Raw genomic sequence first — 17607 nt, 5'->3', positions numbered from 1 at the left:
TTTTACCCCTTGAATGTGTATTATACCCACAACGCATTTTGGATACGTGGGCGCGTGATTGGTATGGTCGCCTAAATCGCTACGACCTCTCACGACCCGCGCACACAATGCACACCACACGCTCATGGAAACATCAACATACCATACCCCGACCATTAGAGACACCGCGAAGGAGAGAAGGCTGGTCACCGTACCCTAACGACGGGATGTGTAGACATACTGTCGTTACTGCTGAGGCTCGAGGAAGGGCCTTTGGCAGATCATCTCTCCCGGCTCTAGGCTATTTCCTGTTTGCTTGATATCCTGTCAGCTATGAAATAGATGGGGTAGAATGCGATAGAAATTAAGATTTGACGAATCCTTCTGTTTCGAAATCTTTTTTCGTCGATCCCTGCTCGTGACATGTGCTGACTTTGTATCGTTTGTCGTGATTGTCGAAGTCGTCTATATGAACCTTATTATTATCGTGCAAAACCAATTCATACTAGCCACTCCATGTATCAACCTCAACACGGAGGCGCACGCGACCGTCCTTGTTGGTTGGCCCTTTCGTCGGTGAGTTCGGATGAAAATGGTATGGATGCAAATATGAGGGTGAGAATGAAAAGCAAAGGGCAACGGGTTTAAACGAGAGTAGTAACGAAATCTACTGGGAATACATCAAGTTGTCGATTGTCTTGCTTCAACAACCCATCTAACGCCGTAGTACCATGAACGCCAGTGCCATGCTGCATGAACTTTGACTACACAATTATTATGCTTTGCAAACCGCCAAAATCGCCATTCATATACATCATACACGGACGAAAGCTGCGTAATTTGAGAGTTAACAAATTTTCTGGAGTTTCTAACGTAATGCATGTTGACTTACTAGCATCAATCTGCTGCACCTGCGGCAGCGCCAACCGGACCTTGTTCCTATACAATGCCGGCGCTCTGAGCTGTAACGGGTTCCCCTCAAAATACACCGTCGTCAGGTTCTTCTTGTCCTTCAGTTCTCGCTCCACCTCGGCGAAGTCGCCGACCATGTTATAGCTCGCCCACAACTCCTCCAACTCCGCGAGGGGACCGATGCCCTTCAAGCTGGCGATCTTGTTGTTGGAAATGTCCAACACCCGCAGCTTGGTGTTGTTCTCCAACCCTTCGAGCGATTCGAGCGCGTTGTGCGAGATGTACAGTTCCTCGAGCTGGGGTACCTCGCGCAAGGGGGACAGGTCGCGAATCCGATTGGACTGGATGCTGAGCAGACGCAGCTTGGGAAGGCCGCTGAGACCGGTGAGTTCGGTGATCTTGTTCTTGGCCACCCATAGCTCTTCGAGGTTCTTGAGCGAGTCGAGGTTCTGCAATTCGCGAATGCGATTCGACCCAAGCTCGAGGTTGCGCAGCTTGTTGAGTCCTTCTAACCCTTCGATGCGGCTGATCTTGTTGGAAACAAAGAAAAGATCGGTCAGGTTGGTCAGGTGATTGATGTGCTTGATGTGCTTTATCTTGTTGAAGCTTAGATCCAGACTGGTCAGATTCGTGAGGTCAGTCAGCCCGCGGCCGATGTGCGAAATCAGGTTGTCATAAAGATCAAGATCTTGGAGGGTCTCGGCGACGCCGGCGAGGCCTTCGATATCTTGGATCAGGTTTTGGCGAAGGCAAATGCGGGCAACTTGTTTGAAGCGCTCAAGACGCAATGCTGAGATGGACTGAATGCGGGAGTGTGTGCAAATGATCTCATCGGTATCGAGGGGCTCGTTGTCGAGGAGATCTGTAAACCAAACGAGCCGGACATGGTTAGCTAGAGGTTCGTTCTCACCGAGTCATTTTCACTATCGTCAGACATGTAAAAAGCCTAGTGTGCGTGTTTGAGCGCACTCGAATTGCTTGCCTTCATCCGCTGCAACCTCCTCGCCAGGAACAACGTTGTCATCGTCCGAGTATTCCGGATCCGATAAGGCTTCGGGATTTGTGAGCACAGCACTCTTTGGTACCCGCAGCTTCCCGTCCCAGCCTTTGCTATCTCTGAGAGCGGGGCTTCCTGCTTCGCCCTCGTGTCGTGGTGAAGGATGGTCGTCGACCAGCTCAATATGGTGGCCGGGCGAATGGTGACCCGGTGTGTTGTTGCCTTCTTCAATAGGAGCCGGCATGGTTGTGGTAGTATTTGGGCGGGTATGTAGTTGGTGCCTGCTCTCGAGCGTTGCGCAAAGTCGTGGAATGGTCGTGGTCGTGCTGAAAGCGTCCAAAGGGTAAAAAAAAAACCAGGGAAAAAAAAGAAAAAAAAGTACCGACGAGCACAGGGATCGATACTATCACAATACTCAAGGCAGTGTTGATCAGTTAATGGCGCAGTCGGAAGCGGTGGCGCGATGTTAATCAGTGGTTGGTAGTATTTATTGGACAGATACAATGACTTATCATTTATGTGATGAGAAGGAGAATCTCCCAACTCTTTTTTTTTTTTTTTATCACTTCCTGAATATCAAACGAATGGAAGGCACATCTATAGAAAAGGAGGGGTCGCTTAGGTAGGTTCTCTTGGAATATCGTCATGGTCATGGACCAATTCCAACCACCCGCTGGGATGTCCCGTCATGCGCTAGGCCCCTTGGTTGGTCCCCTGAGGCGGACAAATGCGGGGATCACATCAGTGGGTGCACCGTGCAACGCCAGGGCCTGCCTCGTTGGAGGGGGCAGACTGGAAACTTGAAGGGTTGGTCGTACAGGGGTCCGGTTAGACTCTTAACGGGAAGGGCATCATCCCGAGGCCGTCCGCCAACACCCGCATCATCATTGTTTAAGACCCGACCGACCTCAACCGACGGGACGTTTACCATCCTCAAAATCGACAGCGCTCACCGTCATTACTGCTCCGATTTCATGTCTATGGATCATATCGGTCAATCTTCAAGAGAGATTTTCCAATACTGAGCCCCATCATCCGAAGAGTGAAGACTTCAAAAAGCCTCGGAAGGCCTGGAACCGCTCTTTCGAACAAATTACATTCTTTGCTGCCTCACCGGTTCATACAGTACATTATCGAGGCATTTTGGGTGAATCACAGAGCGCCAACCTCGGATTGTCTGGAACTTCTGTCGACGCGAGTGCGCCACCCAACCTGGCCAACAGTCTCCGATTCGAAAGGAAGTTGTGGAGGTGTATGTGCAGAACACCTTGCAGGAGACTCTATCTAATCAACAAGTGGTAGCTGAACACGAGATTATGCGATGGAAACGAGCTGCGTAAAATCCTGCAGTTTGCTCGGGTGAGACAAGTGCCATTGTCTCATAGGTTTTCCCCGATGGTTTCTCGCTGTCTCGTGTCCGCCTCAAGGGCCCGGTTGGAACAACTTCGTGCAATATCTTCACTTTCGAGCTGTCGTCACGGTAGCACCTACATCAGAGGTTCACGATTTGGGGTCACTGCTGCAAGGTCTCTGGTCGTTCCCCTGACATTCAAGCCATGCAAATTTTCCGTCGTTGGTGGCAGCAGCGGCCGCACTGCGAAATGCATTCACATCCCGACGGTGTTGATGCCGCCAGTCGTGTTCGTGGGGCTTCTGGTTGCTTTATACGTGTGGAAGTGCATGATGCTAGTTGTGTTCCAGAACAAGATCATATATATGCCCGGATTCCCTCCCAACTCACGATGGGAGCTCATCGACAACTACGCTGACCACTGCGGTGGAATTAAGTGGACGAATGAGAGGATTCAAGCGGCGGATGGGACAGACCTGGCAATGGCCGTTACAACCGTCCCGATGCAAAAGGGGAAGTTTCCTACAGATAAGAAGGATGCGAGGGCCCATGTATATGTTCTTTACTTTCAAGGTTTGTATCCTCATATCGACGTGTCGTTCCGGGACTCGCAGCTGATATGGGCACCTAGGTAACGCCGCTTCGATACCGCCACGATTGCCGGATCTGTCATGGGTGCTTCGAAACGTCAGTGACAGCCACAACCCGGACCTGGCACCTCTACAGATGACTTTTGTTTGCCTGAGTTACAGAGGTTACTGGACATCCCGGGGCCGGCCCTCGGAAGCTGGTCTCAGGCGAGATGCTGAAGCCGGTGCGCGCTGGATTTCCGAATATCATAAACAACTGTATGGACCAGACAGGGATGCTCCTGTACCCATCCTTCTGCTCTGGGGACAAAGCATCGGTTGCGGTGTGGCCACCAACCTTGCTGCGACAGGCAAGATTCCACAGAATTTGCCAGTCCGAGGCTTGCTCCTCGAGACCCCGTTCTTGTCGGTCAGGGCCATGTTGGAGACGCTCTACCCTCAAAAGTGGCTCCCATACAAACACCTTTGGCCGTTCCTACGCAATCATTTGGATAGTTGGACAAATATGGAAACCATTGCCAAGGCGGCGAGGGAAAAGGGAAGTCCGCCGCCAAGTATGTACATCCTTGAGGCCGAAAGAGACGAGCTAGTTCCCCCAGAACATGCCGAGCGTCTGCTCGAAAAATGCCAGGACCTAGGCTTGCCGGTTGAACGGGTCAAGTCCCCGGCGGCATTTCACAGCGATGCCATCATGAGAGTCGAAGGCAAGAGACTAGCTGCCCTTGGCATTGTGCGACTGACCCAGAAAACATTGGATGTCGGCTGAGACTGCAGGCATCAACCGCGTAGCGGCAGACACCCAAACACCGGTCTGGCGAACATGGGCCGCACAATTGCTCGTCCATAGCTGCGGAGCTTACCATGGACAGGTGTGGTAACGGCGGGGCCAGATGGGAGAGAGTGAGCATTGCGAGGGAAGATGGCAAACGCAGACGCCGGCCGTTTTCACTGTGAGGTGCCGTGCAGCCGAAGCGACTTGGGACCAATGTCGTCCTTTGCATCACATCACGGAGGCGCAGAGACTCTGATGCTGGCGTGGTACAAAGCTATTGCGTACTGGGTCCCAGGACATGGCGGGGTAATCGCAATAGGAATTGAGGCTCTCATCTCGAGGCTTTCGAGTGGGCGAAATCTTATGACGACTCGGATTTTCAGCGAGAGAGATGCGTATTGGGATTCCCACGTGGAAATATGAGCTTAAACGAGCCGATGCGTAGCTGACGCTGACGGCGAGTTTCAAGTGGTAACTACCTAATGATCTTGGTTCACCACCAGGCACCAGCTCATGCCAAGCCAAATGATGCGGCAAGATGGCAATAGCAGCCAGCCTTGTGAGCTTCTGAATCGTCATATGGCCGGGCCCCAGGCTCACCGAAAGAGTGGAGGAAACACCACAGTTTTGGAAGGGAAGCTACGGGCCACATTGTCTCGGGCGTAAAACTCGCTCCACGCCAATCAACGATCCATTCCAATGTTCGTTCCGCTTAATCGCCGTTTGTATCATGATGTGAATGCCACCATCCCACTCATTCCACACCCCCCACCCGCCACCACCCCCGGCCGGCTCTCCTCGCCCTTGCATTTCCTCCATGATCCGTCGATCCTATTCCGGGCCACCTTACACCATGAAAAGGCAAGAGAAGGGAGGCCGGCCGATGTCGACCCCCATGTCAGTGGCCTCGAAATGGACTAGCGCGCCATCAGGTGACCTCGTGCGAATATCCCGTTTCCCACCTCGAACACTTAACGCGCCAAATCACGTTTGATGGTGTGAAAGATAATGCACGTTGTGCCAGCCAAGGTCACCACTTTATATACTACCCATCAAGGTTCAACGTACCCCTCAGGACTGGCTGGAGCCTAGTGCACAAATGGAAACGACTAGGCCTCCATTTATGCACAGCGCGTTCTTATAAGAATGCATCGCCCATCGAACATTGACGAGGCTCTTTATCCGTTTCGTGCGCAGATTTCTGGGCCTCGAAGCACTCGGCACTTTCGGTAGTTAGACGCGTGATATTCGCCAGATATCACCACCAGACTGATCAGAAAGTTATTGCCGATTCTCTATCGCCATTGACCACCCAAGCCCCCATTCGTGTGTTCCTCGCCGACACATAGCACCTGATATCTTTGTATCGATGCAAGCGATTGCTTGATTGCCATCTTCTGCCTCGAAACGCATCATAGGAAGCAGACAAAGTGGTCAATCACAATCGTCTCACAAATGTCATCTCGGTGCCTCGATATCCCCCACAGCAAGAGTGGTTCTAGACCACCGAAGCTAGTCAGGTCGAGTTCATCCTTGTCCTTCGCTAAAGAAGCCGGAATTTCCAAGCGTCGCCATGATCTCCGTCATCGTCGCCCTAATGTGGCGACCGTTCCCGGAACAGTGGCTCGTGCAGAGTACGTTTTCAAACCGAACCAAACTCAATTCAAACCTACTTCTGATCAATCTGCTTCTAGTGGCAACCTGAATGCCATCTCACCCATCGTCACCCTCTTAATCGGCCAGGAGTCCCGCATCTTCGCCGCCCACGAAAACGTGCTATCCGCTTCGCCCTTCTTCAAGAACGTCATCGACACTCAATTCTCCGAAGGTGAAACCAAGCGAATATTGCTCCCTAATGAGGAACCCGAGATCTTCTCCTCAGTTCTCGAATATCTCTACAAAGGCGACTACCACCCGCGCCTCGTTCACGATAAGAGACGGGACACGTGGGAACTGGAGGGGTCAGCGGCAGCAGGGAGAAACGGGAACGGCGGTCGGGAGGCTCCAACCATTTATCATCATTCGGTGGATGGTGAAGTGCTCAAGGACACGGTGATTTACTGCGCGGGCGAGAAATATGGACTGGAAGAGTTGAAGAGAATTGCTCTAAGGAAGCAAGGTCTTCGTAAGTACAGCCTAGTTCATTTCATCAGCCAACCACTGTCTTCCTCCTCTTTGGGTCATCGTGTTCACCATCTGAACTGAGCTGACCCAATTATGCATACATGCAGAATGCGGAAGAGTGGCCAGCACAATCTTGACCTCCGCCAGATACGCCTACGCCAACACCCCCGACACCGACTCCAAGCTTCGAGCTCACTATCTTTCGCTGATCATTCGCGGCCGCAACACGTTCAAGCGCAGCGGGACTATGCAGCTGGAGATGTTTCACGGTGGCAGTGATCTCTTCTTTGACTTGTTTGTGGCGCTGTGTAATCATGTTGATGATATTTCGGTTGCTTCGTAAGTCTAGTTTTTTTCCAAAGTCCCCTCTGTCTTCGCAGCTAGGTTCATCATTTGTAGAGTACGTAGTTTCTAACTTCCAGCAGGAGCACCCAACAAAACACCCAGCAAAGCTCCTGCAACGAGGACGGCTCCCAGCCGTAGTTCTTTGACTCTTTTTTTTCTTCCAAGTTCCTGTTTCCACACATCTTGTGAAGGTGTGTGATTTTAAGATACTCGTACATGATATTCCTCGGTGCTTTCTATCACATGGTGTTGGGGAAGGTTTGTTTACGGCGATATCACTAAACTTGAAGTTCCGATTTTCTCGGTTTGGAGCCAGGACGAAAGCTACTATGGCAGATGAACAAGAGTGGAAATATGTGAACAAAGCATGACTTGGTCTTTGTGGTATTTATGGTATCTGAACGCAAGAAACACCGAAGACCGAACAAGAATGGGAACAGAACGTGTATGTATGATTGCGGGGCTTGAGTTCTATACCCTCGTTGAGCCAAGGCTATACTACCAGCACTTTCAACGGCTCGGGCCCTTATAGCGGGATATGGGCAGAATAGAAAGTTCGCGTCAGTGCAGCGAGAATTGCAAACACTAGAATTGAACAGAGATGGGAGATTCACTTCTTTAATACCCTCCGATAAACTGGCTGCAATGTGAAACGTGCCATCTGGATTGTTTTTGATTGATCGATGAAAGTTGCAAGTTGAGAAGACTTCACAGAAATCGTATACTGTAGTCATGGTTGTGATGCAAGCTAGTCCCAGACCTCCTGGCTGTGCCTGATTAGATCGATGCAATTCCTTTGTTCCTGCGTTACCGTGAGGTTCTTCACAAACATGACCGTGAACAGCATGCCAAAAGCAGGCAGTCGGCTATGTTTTACTTTGAAACCGTCATCCTTTGAACTCAAATGAAGTATGTGTAGACGTCTGACGGCGTCTGTGCGAAGGACTTTCTTAGCCGCCAGGCCACCAACAGAGCAGAGCGGTACTCACATGGTAGTAGCATAGCCTTGGAAGATGGGTACAACACGATTACCTCTCTCCCGGCAAGGATTATGGTTGAATTGGACCCGACTTCCAGAAGCAGACTTCAAATTAAGCTCCCAGTCAATTTCCGTCCACTCAATGTACCGCTACTGCTGCCATTGGTGAACTGCGGCAAGCCAGCAATCATCGCCCGATCACAGTTTGGAACACTATACCCCAGTTCCGGGAAAGGCACCGCTCTTGCTAAGCACCACGAAGCCTCGCTCGCGTGCTATGTAGCCCTTCATGAGGTTCTAAATTCCGGATTAGTTAGTGACTAACTGAAACGGGGGGATACCGTATTCCTTCTTAAGTACTTCATGCAGTTTCCCAGTAGTTGTCCACTTACCTTGTAGATCATATTCGCCATCAAACACTCAATCTCATCCGTCTCAAGCATCTGCTTGCTCCCCAAACTTATAGCAGCAGCAAATTCGGCGACGGGGATGCGTGTGCGCCGCACCCGCGGACCACCCTCCACTTTGGACTCCTCGAACCCGCCAGCAATGAAGACCTTACGCAAGAGGTTGCGCAGCGCAATGTCGCGTCCTCGCTCCAATGTCAGGTAGATGCGTCGCTTGACGAACTCGTCTTCGCCTTGCTGGAGAGCCAGGTCAAATGCGTGCAGCTCGCCTTTCTTGATGCAGTTGGACAGCGGCAGGAAAAGCTTCTGGAGTCGAGGGTACGGCTCGAGAAGCTTTTGGCTTGGGAGAGTGTGTGTCGTGAGGAGGTGGCAGGGAACGAGGTATGTGAGGATAAGCCTAGTAACGCCTGGAGTCAGTTTACTTTTTCAGATTTGCAACGGAAGAGACCGACTGATGACGCACTCTTTGTTCTTCATGGCATCCTTGTGGCAGAGAGACCACGCCTGTGTCAAGTGCTCCTCAGCCTGAAAATAGTTCTCCTCCAAGAAGCATAGAACCCCCTCGTAATATTTGAACGTCACTTGCTGTGACTTGGGGAAGGCGGAAAGGGGCGGCATGTCACCTCGATAAGCCGACAATGTCTTGAGGATGTTTTTGGATAAACTGGCCGAATTCAGTTTGAAGTATGTCTTGAACAGAAGGTTGATGATGTAATAAATACCCCATTTTCGTGATTCCTCCAAGGGTGCCCTGCAACATGGTTAATGATGTTCATCCTGAGCATGAATATGATGAGAGAAGTAATACCTGTCATTGAGACAAAGCGTGAAGATCCTGTTAAGCTGGCGCGCGCAATCCTCCAGTTTCTGATTTTGTTCAGATTCGGGGTCAAAGTCATCCTGGAAGATCTGGCCCGATGTGTCCCCGGCGGCTACGTTGTTGTTGCGTTCCTCATCAGCCTTCAAAGCAAAGAAGCGCAGATTCTTGGCCACAACATATAGACACGGAATTGACCATGCTTCGAACCCCTGGCCGATGTAGCCTCTGTATAATGCAGAGAGTAGTTCCTTCCACGCATCGTACACTTTTGTCCATGATGACTGCGGCGCCTGGTTTAAAGCAGGGAGAAGCTCGCCGATGGCCTTCCAGTAGGCAAGGTATACATCACTCCATCCTTGCACCTCGTCCTTGGGCAGTTTCTCGAAGCCTGACGTGCTATTTTGAATACCGCGCTTTATGACATTCTGGGCATCATGGTGACCGCAACTTTTCCAGATGGCCTGAAGTTGCTGCTGTGGGAGATCAGGCGATAGTGTCTGCGCAAGCTGATATCCGTCACGGCTTGTCTGCGCATTTGAGAAAGTTCGAATGAGTGAATCCATTTTTGTATCTTGACATCACCCTGAGCGACACACTGGCAGCTAGCTGTTGGTGTTGTGGTGTGGGATCCGGGCGCAAGGCGGTTGTGGCCTAGACGGGCTACGTAGCTTTGGAGCTTCTGGCGCCCTAATTTGCTGAGGACAGGACCGTTCCTCCTTGACGGACAGAAAGACCAAACTTGAAGTTGATTTGGGTGTCCAACTGAGAGCAATGTAACTGAAAATATGGTGATTAGGTAGGTATGTAGTTCTGAAATCAGCCGTTGCTTGAAACGAGAGTGACCACTTGGAAGGTGAATGTCGATGGAAGCTTGCAGCTTAAAAAAGATGGGAGTCTGCCAGTGGAATGTGATTGGTCTTTGAGCTCACTGCATCGTTGCACTTTGGTCGCTGGTCGTTTCCGCCGAGCATTCGACGGATGCTCCTTGGCTCCCTGCAGTGGCAGTCGCGGTTCAGTTGCCTGGCCAGGCGTAGATGCCGCCCCACATGTGCACCTTCACAAGGAGCTCAGTGACGGGCGGAACACTGCAAGGAGGGATTGCTTGGCGCACCGCCACGTTGTGGCTAAAGGCTGTGTGGCCCAGAAATTTTTGGCCCGAGCACGATGAGCCCTAACAAGCACACCCGGATTTTTTTCCTCGCGTGCCCGCTAATTCGAGACATCCTTCAGCTCAACAGAACGAAATTCTCGCGGTACCTAGCGACGAATAATCACAGTAAGTCTTTGCTCCCTGGCATTCTCACGGCTATCTAAGCATTGCTAATTTTTGAAAAGATGGGTAAGCGATTGCTTCTTTTTTTTGGTCGTCCCGACCCGCGCAGAGGTGTGAATATCGCGACAGCAACGTGACAACATCGAACAACAACCCGATCGCGAAACCGGCTGTCCGACGAGATGCGACTTTTGATGAATAACGATAGAATGGTGGATTTGCCGCTTGGGACTCCTTCTGGGACTGCGCAAACACGTTCGATGACGACAGGGAATGGATCTTCGTGGGGAATTGGCTGTTTTGACCGACCGACAAAGGCTGGACGACTGAGTTCGAGTGCAACTGGGCGATTTCTACAACACGACAACAACCGAGCGAAACCCATCTTCAACAGAGCCAACCCGATATCAGCCGTTATTTCTGGGACTCCGTGGGGATCGTGACGATGGTGATATTGAAGCAGCAGCTAACGTCATGCTTCAGGTCGTCTCCAGGAGTACCAGGTCATTGGGCGCCACTTGCCCACCGAGTCCAACCCGACTCCTGCCCTCTACCGCATGCGCATCTTCGCGCCCAATGCGGTCGTTGCTAAGTCCCGCTTCTGGTACTTCCTTCGCGGTCTCCGCAAGGTCAAGAAGGCTACTGGCGAGATCGTCACCTGCAACGTGGTATGTAGCAGCGTCTAATTGGCATGGATACCTTTGGGACAACAAACTAATGAACCCGTTATCAGATCACCGAGAAGCACCCCCTGAAGGTCAAGAACTTCGGTGTTTGGATCCGCTACGACTCCCGCTCTGGCACCCACAACATGTACAAGGAGTACCGTGAGCTCTCCCGCACCGCCGCTGTCGAGGCTCTCTACTCCGACATGGCTGCTCGCCACCGTGCCCGCTTCAGGTCCATCCACGTACGTTGCACCCATCACACCTGTTTCCAGGCCCGTAGTATGCTAACCCCCCATTACAGATCCTCAAGGTTGTTGAGCTCGAGAAGACCGAGGACATCAAGCGCCCCTACATCAAGCAGCTTGTTACCAAGAAGCTCTCCTTCCCTCTTCCCCACCGCGTCCCCAAGATCTCCAACAAGAAGATCTTCAGCGCCAAGCGCCCCGCTACCTTTGCTTAAGCGTTTATTATCGTGGCTGGGATTGGGAGGTTCAGGTTTTCATCACGGGAAATGGGATATCCTGCATTGCTCCCTAGAACGAGCATGAATGAATAAATGGTCAAGCATGTGGTTGGTTTTCGTTCTGCAAGTCGATCCTGCATCCCACCTAGACTGCGTGCTCCAGCAATGCCATTGCTCGTCTTTGTGATGGGGGAAAGCAGATGAATGCCTCAGCTGCTACGCGAACGCTGGGTAAGATCCATTATGGAAGGCGGCTCTTCTCCATGTCTTGAGCGATCCAACACTTCACTTCCAGGAGCTGGCCATCTCGATAGCGCGGTTCAGCCCTTGGCATCGGGGACCGCTGCAGCTACTTTGAACGTGACCGGGAGCTCACTGGAAGATTCATATCCGTCAGGCGGTGTGACTCATCTGCCAAAGGCTAAACCTATGAGGCAGTGGATGTGCGGGTGGATATATAATACCAGACTTAACTCTCTTCCCTCGAAAAATTTGAACTTCACTTCCCAGATCTTTTTCTTACTCCGGACTCGTTCTGTGTGTTGACAATACGTACCTACTTACCTATTCATGTATCATTCTGTTACCGCCATATCATATCACATCGCACACCCTTCATCAAACACCATGGCAGAGGCAGCACCGGTTCCTGACTCCTTCATAACCGTCAGGTCAACACTCCCTCGCCTCCCTCTCCCGCTCATCTCGGAGCGTCCGTTGGTCAAAACAGAGAGGCTGCTCATTCGGCCCCTGGCTGCGTCCGATCTAGAGGCCCTGCACGAACTGCGCACCCAACCGGAAGTCATGTTTTGGACCTCCGCCGGCAAGCCTGACAGCAGTCTGGACGAGGCCAAGGCCAAGCTAGACTACTTCCTCTCACCAGAAGGAAACAACAAATCATTCAACTACGCCATCTGCTTCAAGGAAGACCCGAGCAAGCTGATCGGCATCGGCGGCTGTCACAGCTGGGGCTCAAGCCTGGGATGGCCTGAGCTAGGCTACATGTTCAGGAAAGAGGTGTGGGGGCAGGGCATCGCGACTGAGTTCTTGAAGGCTTGGTTGCCGCTATGGAAGGCCTTGCCCAGGGAGGTGACGGAGGTGAAGTGTGACGAGAGGACGTTGAGGGGCGGGAATGGGGTTTATGAGAATTCAGAAGAGATGGTAGAAGAACGACTGATGGCGTTGACGACGGATGCAAATGGGAAGAGCCAGAATATCCTGAAGAAATGTGGGTTTGAACACGTTCTCACTTGGAAGGCGAGGGAACCGAGGCCTACTGAGGATGGAACGGGAATGGTTTTGGTTGATATGCCTTCTTTCAGGTACTTTCCTGGGAGGGGATGATGGGTTTAGCCTGAAGAGAGAGAATAAAGATGGATGACTGATGCCGCTCCTGAAACTGGTCGAGGAGACGTCCGTTTTGACATCCGATCCTGGCTCCACTTTACGGCGTCCGCCCCGCGTCGGGGTTCGTGCACCCCCGATCGGCAATCGGAGGCCGGAGCCGGGATCAGAATTACCTTTGCTCGCATCAAAATAATATTTGAGAATGCGTGATGCACTTTGAGGCAGGCTTGCCAGTTTAGTGTGAACGCTCACAACTCCGCTAAGAATTGGGAACCCAATGCTGGGTTCATGTGAAAAGTTGGATCGCATGTATGTTCATGGCGGTGGATGGGATAAGAAATTGAGATGGGATGAACTCAATGCATGAGGTGCAACTGTGGGAAGGTCAATTGCATCTATTACCCTAACCCTTAGTTCTATGTTCTCGCCAACCACCTCAAGCTCCCAGGCTGCCTCCACTGCTCGAATTGTGCCCCACCATCGATGATGCAACAGAGTCACGTTGGGTTCCTGTTGCGCTTGGCTTGGCTCTTCTCCGAGGGAATTGTCGATTGTCCGGTGGGTGAGCTGATCGCTTCGCCTTGTTCAGCACCGTGATGCCTTGGCCACAGTTGGACGGGCAGGATCTTCAGGGAGGCTGGCAAGCTGTGGAGGTATTTTTTCCATTTGTCGTCGGGTTGACGAATTTCGCACCGCCAAATGCAGGTCCCGGGGCGTGGTGGAACCAAGAGGGTTCTAAGGTGTCCTTCTCACTTCGAGAATCTTGGAAATTCGAGAACCGGATTCTGCCTGGTCCCTGGGAGCTGCCATTGGAGGTTTGTATCCAGACAAGTACCACTGCGAGCGCAGTTGATATGAACGGCGGGGGTGCACGTGTCCAGCGTTCACCCGTCAGCCTGTCAAGACCTGCCTATCACCAGCTTCTTGGCTCGCTACCCTTCTTGCTACCCTCATTTTTCTGCGTCCTCACTTGGTGCCTCACTTGGTGCTCTCTCGCCGTTCCAGTCATAAGCAACCACACCCTCTCACCAAGTTGAACTGAGTGGACGTCTCTCCGACCATCACTCCCCCTTTTCTCGAAGCATCGTCTCTGGAGGCTTTTTGTTTCCAAAATTTTTCGTTGGCTGGATTCTGTTCTGACCTGTGTCTCGCGGCGTTACTTTATCCACCTCAAACGAAAAACAAGTCGCTGTACCTGTCAGTGGTTGAGCTCCCCCAGGTTGTCGGTTTGACTGATACCTAACCCGACTGGCAGTATCTTCTTCACTTGACGTTCAACTTCTTGTTACAATCCACCACAAGGGCTGTTGCAGTCGTTGCCCGACCCACCTGATTTATCTCGCCTATAGGAATTAGGCCATTCATTATTTCTACCTAAAGTGTCTGCGTTTCGGGAGCCACGAACCAGTTGTCGAGCCACTCTGCCTCAGTCATTTTATGCAGCTTCCCAAGAAAACACCCAAGCTCACGTTACTCAGGCTTTCCGTCATACTATACGAGCCAAGACCTTATATCTGCGCATCCGCATTAGCTTGGCCGTAAACTGGGGCCCAAGAACTTCTGATTCTGTTACATGAACATTCCCCTTCGGCTCTCTACTGTCATAAACCTCAGCCTTCCATTAGCCCACTCACCTCCAGGGCGTGTGCACCAACAACGACAAGAGTACTGAAGCCGGCTCGTTCGCCGTAACAACGACCAACCCTTGACTTTCGTTTCTGCACTCGAAGCTGGCATGAGGCAGGCATTATCACCATGGCTTCTCCAACACCCGAGACAAATGGGAAGATCAAGGAGATCTTCTACGGCTACATGTATGATGATCCGAAACCAGACGAGATCCCGATACCAAAACCAAAACCGTTGCTTGACGCCCTTCTGAGAGCTCTTGCTCTGCACATTGTATGTCATTCCGCCTCCAAACCGGCCCTGTACCTCACCGCTAACGTGAGAATAGATTAATGACATTGGAGATAAAGATGAGAAGCATTTAGCTCCTGCTAAGATGGCGGCTTTTTACAAGCTTGCAGGTCATGACTACGACAGTAAGTTATGACATGGCATATTAGCAGCACCCCATTCGTGCTAATCAGACAACGCAGGACTTTTTGTAAACATGCCACCTCAGTCTATCTCCTTCATCTACCAAGTCCAAGGATGCCAACATATACTTTTGCCCACCGAGGACGACTTTGCGGCCCCTTCGATTCCGGCACTTACGGTGAAAGGCTTTGCGCGGTGGCAGGCCATTCAGATCCTGCTAGAGCCACAAACTCATGTGCCGATCGTTCAATTTGCGGTCAAGAATTGGTCCCTGAAGCATCCTGAATTTGGAACGGTGTTTCCGGATGACTTGCCGGCCACAGTTTTTCCCGTTGATACCGATCAAGACACCGACCTGTGGCACCAAAGTTGTGCGACGAAACTTCGTGCCGAGGCGACCACCAGAGAGGAACCGCAGGAAGAGAGAGAAGCGCCTGGGGCAGACCTTAAAGCGGATGACTTCTCCGATGCAAAGGTTCCATTTTCACACGTCCGGCCCAAAGCGTCCGGATCGCAGGATTATGATTACTTCAAAACACGCTCCGGCCCTGTTCCCGTCTCTTACGTCCGTCCTCCTGAACGAACAGATCGATACGATCCTCGAAGATCTCCTGAACGGCCTAGGGAACCAGAGCGTGAAAGGACCAGTGATATCGATCCAGATCCTCTCGATCATGTCGGCCGAGGCCGCTATGCCCCGCCACGGAAGGTTTTCTCGTCTGAGGAAGAGCGTACGAGCCGACGCCCCAGCTTCACTGACTACCCGCACATCATTCCCCAGGAGACTCAGTCAATGCAGATCCCACTTCGCACCGATCGAATTTCGGTTCCTCGCCGCCTCAGCCAACCCCGTCACTACACCAGCCCTTCCTCGTCAGATGCAGAAGTCGAACCAGCAACCTCGAGATCAGGAAGACGCCACCACAGCCGAAGCAGTCGAGATTCTCGAGAGCCGCCTCCCGTATCAACCCGTCGCGTCTTCAACTCCGACGGTGTGCCCTCTTCTCGAGCGGCGGCCATGGGCGGGCGCAGCATCTCACCACGATCCCACAGCTACTCGCGCAGGGAACCCCCAATCGCGGTAGTCCCGGCGACTACCTCCTCACTAAGGGCGGACGACTCCAAGCGGAAGGGAATAGGCTCCGGTATCAAAGACAAGATTTCCAACCTTTTCCCAGGCGTTTCCATTGTCGGCGACGATCGACGAAGCCGATCTAGGGGCCAGAAAGATGACCGAGTAACTGGACCTGACAGAGCCGTGAGGGAGCTATACCGCGACTCCAGACATAAATCTTATTCCGACGATGAATCGGATCTCACCGAGTCAGAGAACGATGTCGACCGGCGGCGTAGGGCCAAGAGGAGCAAGGAGAGCAGGATTTTGGATCAAAGGGACATCGACAGAGAGAGGGAGAGAGATATCCGGATCAAGTCTCGCGACCGCGACCGAGAAAGAGACAGGGACCGTGACCACGACCGAGATCGGGTTCGCGACCGAAGCACCAGAGACAGAGACAGAGATCGCTACCGCGACCTAGACAGCGACGAGCTTGAACCTACTTCACGCAGGGACCGGGACCGAGAAAGAAGCCGTGGCATCTCCACGGGTACTCTCCGCCGAGACCGCGAGCACCGCGAACGGCACACGGACCGCGACGACGAAGACGACGGCCTCGATCTGTCACACTCACCGCACAGCAGCCGTAGCGGCGGCCGGGCCTCAGGGGCACGAACAGCCAACGGTCCATATCTAGCACAGGCCGACCTCGAGAGGCGGACAGGTAGTCGGGCGGATATTGATAGGCGGGATTGGACGGGTGGTAGCGGCGGGTCGATGCTCGGTGGTAGAGTAGACACCCAGGATCGGTATAGAGACTCTAGAGATAGGGAACGCGATAGGGATAGGGAGGGAAGGTGGGGGTCGAGAGATGAAATGCGCTCGAGGGAACGGCCGTTGCATAGGGAGAGGCTGTCTAGCCCGTCTTATAGGTGATGGGCGACACCTAGGAGTGAAGCCTCACATGAATTCTGGCCTAAGAGTGGGAGGGGATTGGGTCGCTGGTTTTCCCGGTATACAAAATGTGGTGGATCTTTGGATACATGGTGTGGGATTTTAGGATACGTGGATGTCTTGGAGATGTAATAATGGGATAAACGGAGTCCTCAGCTGGAAGGATAGGTATGATGTGTGAATGGGAAATGCCTACATGGCTGACAGAGGGTGTACTGCCTACCTACTCGGATCGCTGGGGTGTTTGGAAGATGCATGTGTTTTCTTCTGTTCAGTTAAGCGAGTCAACAAAATGAATACCTCGATGATGTTATGAATGCGAAAGATATGATGTTTTAATTTAGACGAGAACAGGCAACAGTCATGATGTGTCAACAGAAGAGCAATAAACAGGCAATGATCAACACATATGATGTCTACTTAAGTACTGTCAGTGATGGTTGTGTTGGTGGCTGTATTGGTTATATCGGTTTTTTTCGGTAGTGGCAGTGACGGCTATGCCAGTCGGTTGCATCTGATCATGAAT

General features: G+C 52.0%; 7 protein-coding genes across 7 annotated transcripts; 5 read left to right on the top strand and 2 right to left on the bottom strand.

The window, feature by feature from the left end:
* Positions 1-381: 381 nt before the first annotated feature.
* B0T23DRAFT_71708 (protein phosphatases PP1 regulatory subunit sds22) lies at positions 382-2442 on the bottom strand. The gene is made up of 3 exons (XM_062841688.1): positions 1874-2442; positions 872-1753; positions 382-810 (listed from the first exon to the last, which is right to left on the bottom strand). Exons 1-3 carry the CDS (start codon positions 2130-2132, stop codon positions 794-796), a joined length of 1158 nt encoding a protein of 385 aa, XP_062695254.1. The 5' UTR covers positions 2133-2442; the 3' UTR covers positions 382-793.
* A 1072-nt stretch (positions 2443-3514) lies between these two features.
* On the top strand, positions 3515-4595 carry B0T23DRAFT_310647 (Alpha/Beta hydrolase protein; the record flags this gene model as incomplete). The annotated part of the gene is made up of 2 exons (XM_062834596.1): positions 3515-3812; positions 3871-4595. The coding sequence occupies 2 exons, from the start codon at positions 3515-3517 to the stop codon at positions 4593-4595; spliced, it is 1023 nt and encodes a 340-aa protein (XP_062695253.1).
* Positions 4596-5618: 1023 nt separating this feature from the next.
* Positions 5619-7278, top strand: B0T23DRAFT_71750 (uncharacterized protein). The gene is made up of 3 exons (XM_062841690.1): positions 5619-6726; positions 6833-7064; positions 7151-7278. Exons 1-3 carry the CDS (start codon positions 6057-6059, stop codon positions 7206-7208), a joined length of 960 nt encoding a protein of 319 aa, XP_062695252.1. The 5' UTR covers positions 5619-6056; the 3' UTR covers positions 7209-7278.
* An 811-nt stretch (positions 7279-8089) lies between these two features.
* Positions 8090-9996, bottom strand: B0T23DRAFT_71737 (protein CSN12). Its single transcript, XM_062841689.1, has 4 exons — positions 9265-9996; positions 8920-9207; positions 8442-8853; positions 8090-8346 (listed from the first exon to the last, which is right to left on the bottom strand). The coding sequence occupies exons 1-4, from the start codon at positions 9837-9839 to the stop codon at positions 8263-8265; spliced, it is 1359 nt and encodes a 452-aa protein (XP_062695251.1). The 5' UTR covers positions 9840-9996; the 3' UTR covers positions 8090-8262.
* Positions 9997-10531: 535 nt separating this feature from the next.
* Positions 10532-11964, top strand: B0T23DRAFT_71612 (60S ribosomal protein L20). Its single transcript, XM_062841686.1, has 4 exons — positions 10532-10615; positions 11033-11217; positions 11283-11459; positions 11519-11964. Exons 1-4 carry the CDS (start codon positions 10612-10614, stop codon positions 11675-11677), a joined length of 525 nt encoding a protein of 174 aa, XP_062695250.1. The 5' UTR covers positions 10532-10611; the 3' UTR covers positions 11678-11964.
* A 226-nt stretch (positions 11965-12190) lies between these two features.
* B0T23DRAFT_373207 (acyl-CoA N-acyltransferase) lies at positions 12191-13409 on the top strand. The gene has a single exon (XM_062836783.1). The coding sequence runs from the start codon at positions 12251-12253 to the stop codon at positions 13022-13024; it is 774 nt and encodes a 257-aa protein (XP_062695249.1). The 5' UTR covers positions 12191-12250; the 3' UTR covers positions 13025-13409.
* Positions 13410-14423: 1014 nt separating this feature from the next.
* Positions 14424-17182, top strand: B0T23DRAFT_71671 (uncharacterized protein). Its single transcript, XM_062841687.1, has 3 exons — positions 14424-14929; positions 14985-15072; positions 15130-17182. Exons 1-3 carry the CDS (start codon positions 14783-14785, stop codon positions 17061-17063), a joined length of 2169 nt encoding a protein of 722 aa, XP_062695248.1. The 5' UTR covers positions 14424-14782; the 3' UTR covers positions 17064-17182.
* The last annotated feature ends 425 nt before the right edge of the window (positions 17183-17607 follow it).

Source organism: Neurospora hispaniola (genome assembly GCF_033458365.1).
Source record: "Neurospora hispaniola strain FGSC 10403 chromosome Unknown B0T23scaffold_2, whole genome shotgun sequence".
NCBI classification, from domain to species: Eukaryota; Fungi; Ascomycota; class Sordariomycetes; order Sordariales; family Sordariaceae; genus Neurospora; species Neurospora hispaniola.
Note: the sequence above shows the minus strand (reverse complement) of the source record. Positions and strands in the feature narration are given on the sequence as shown.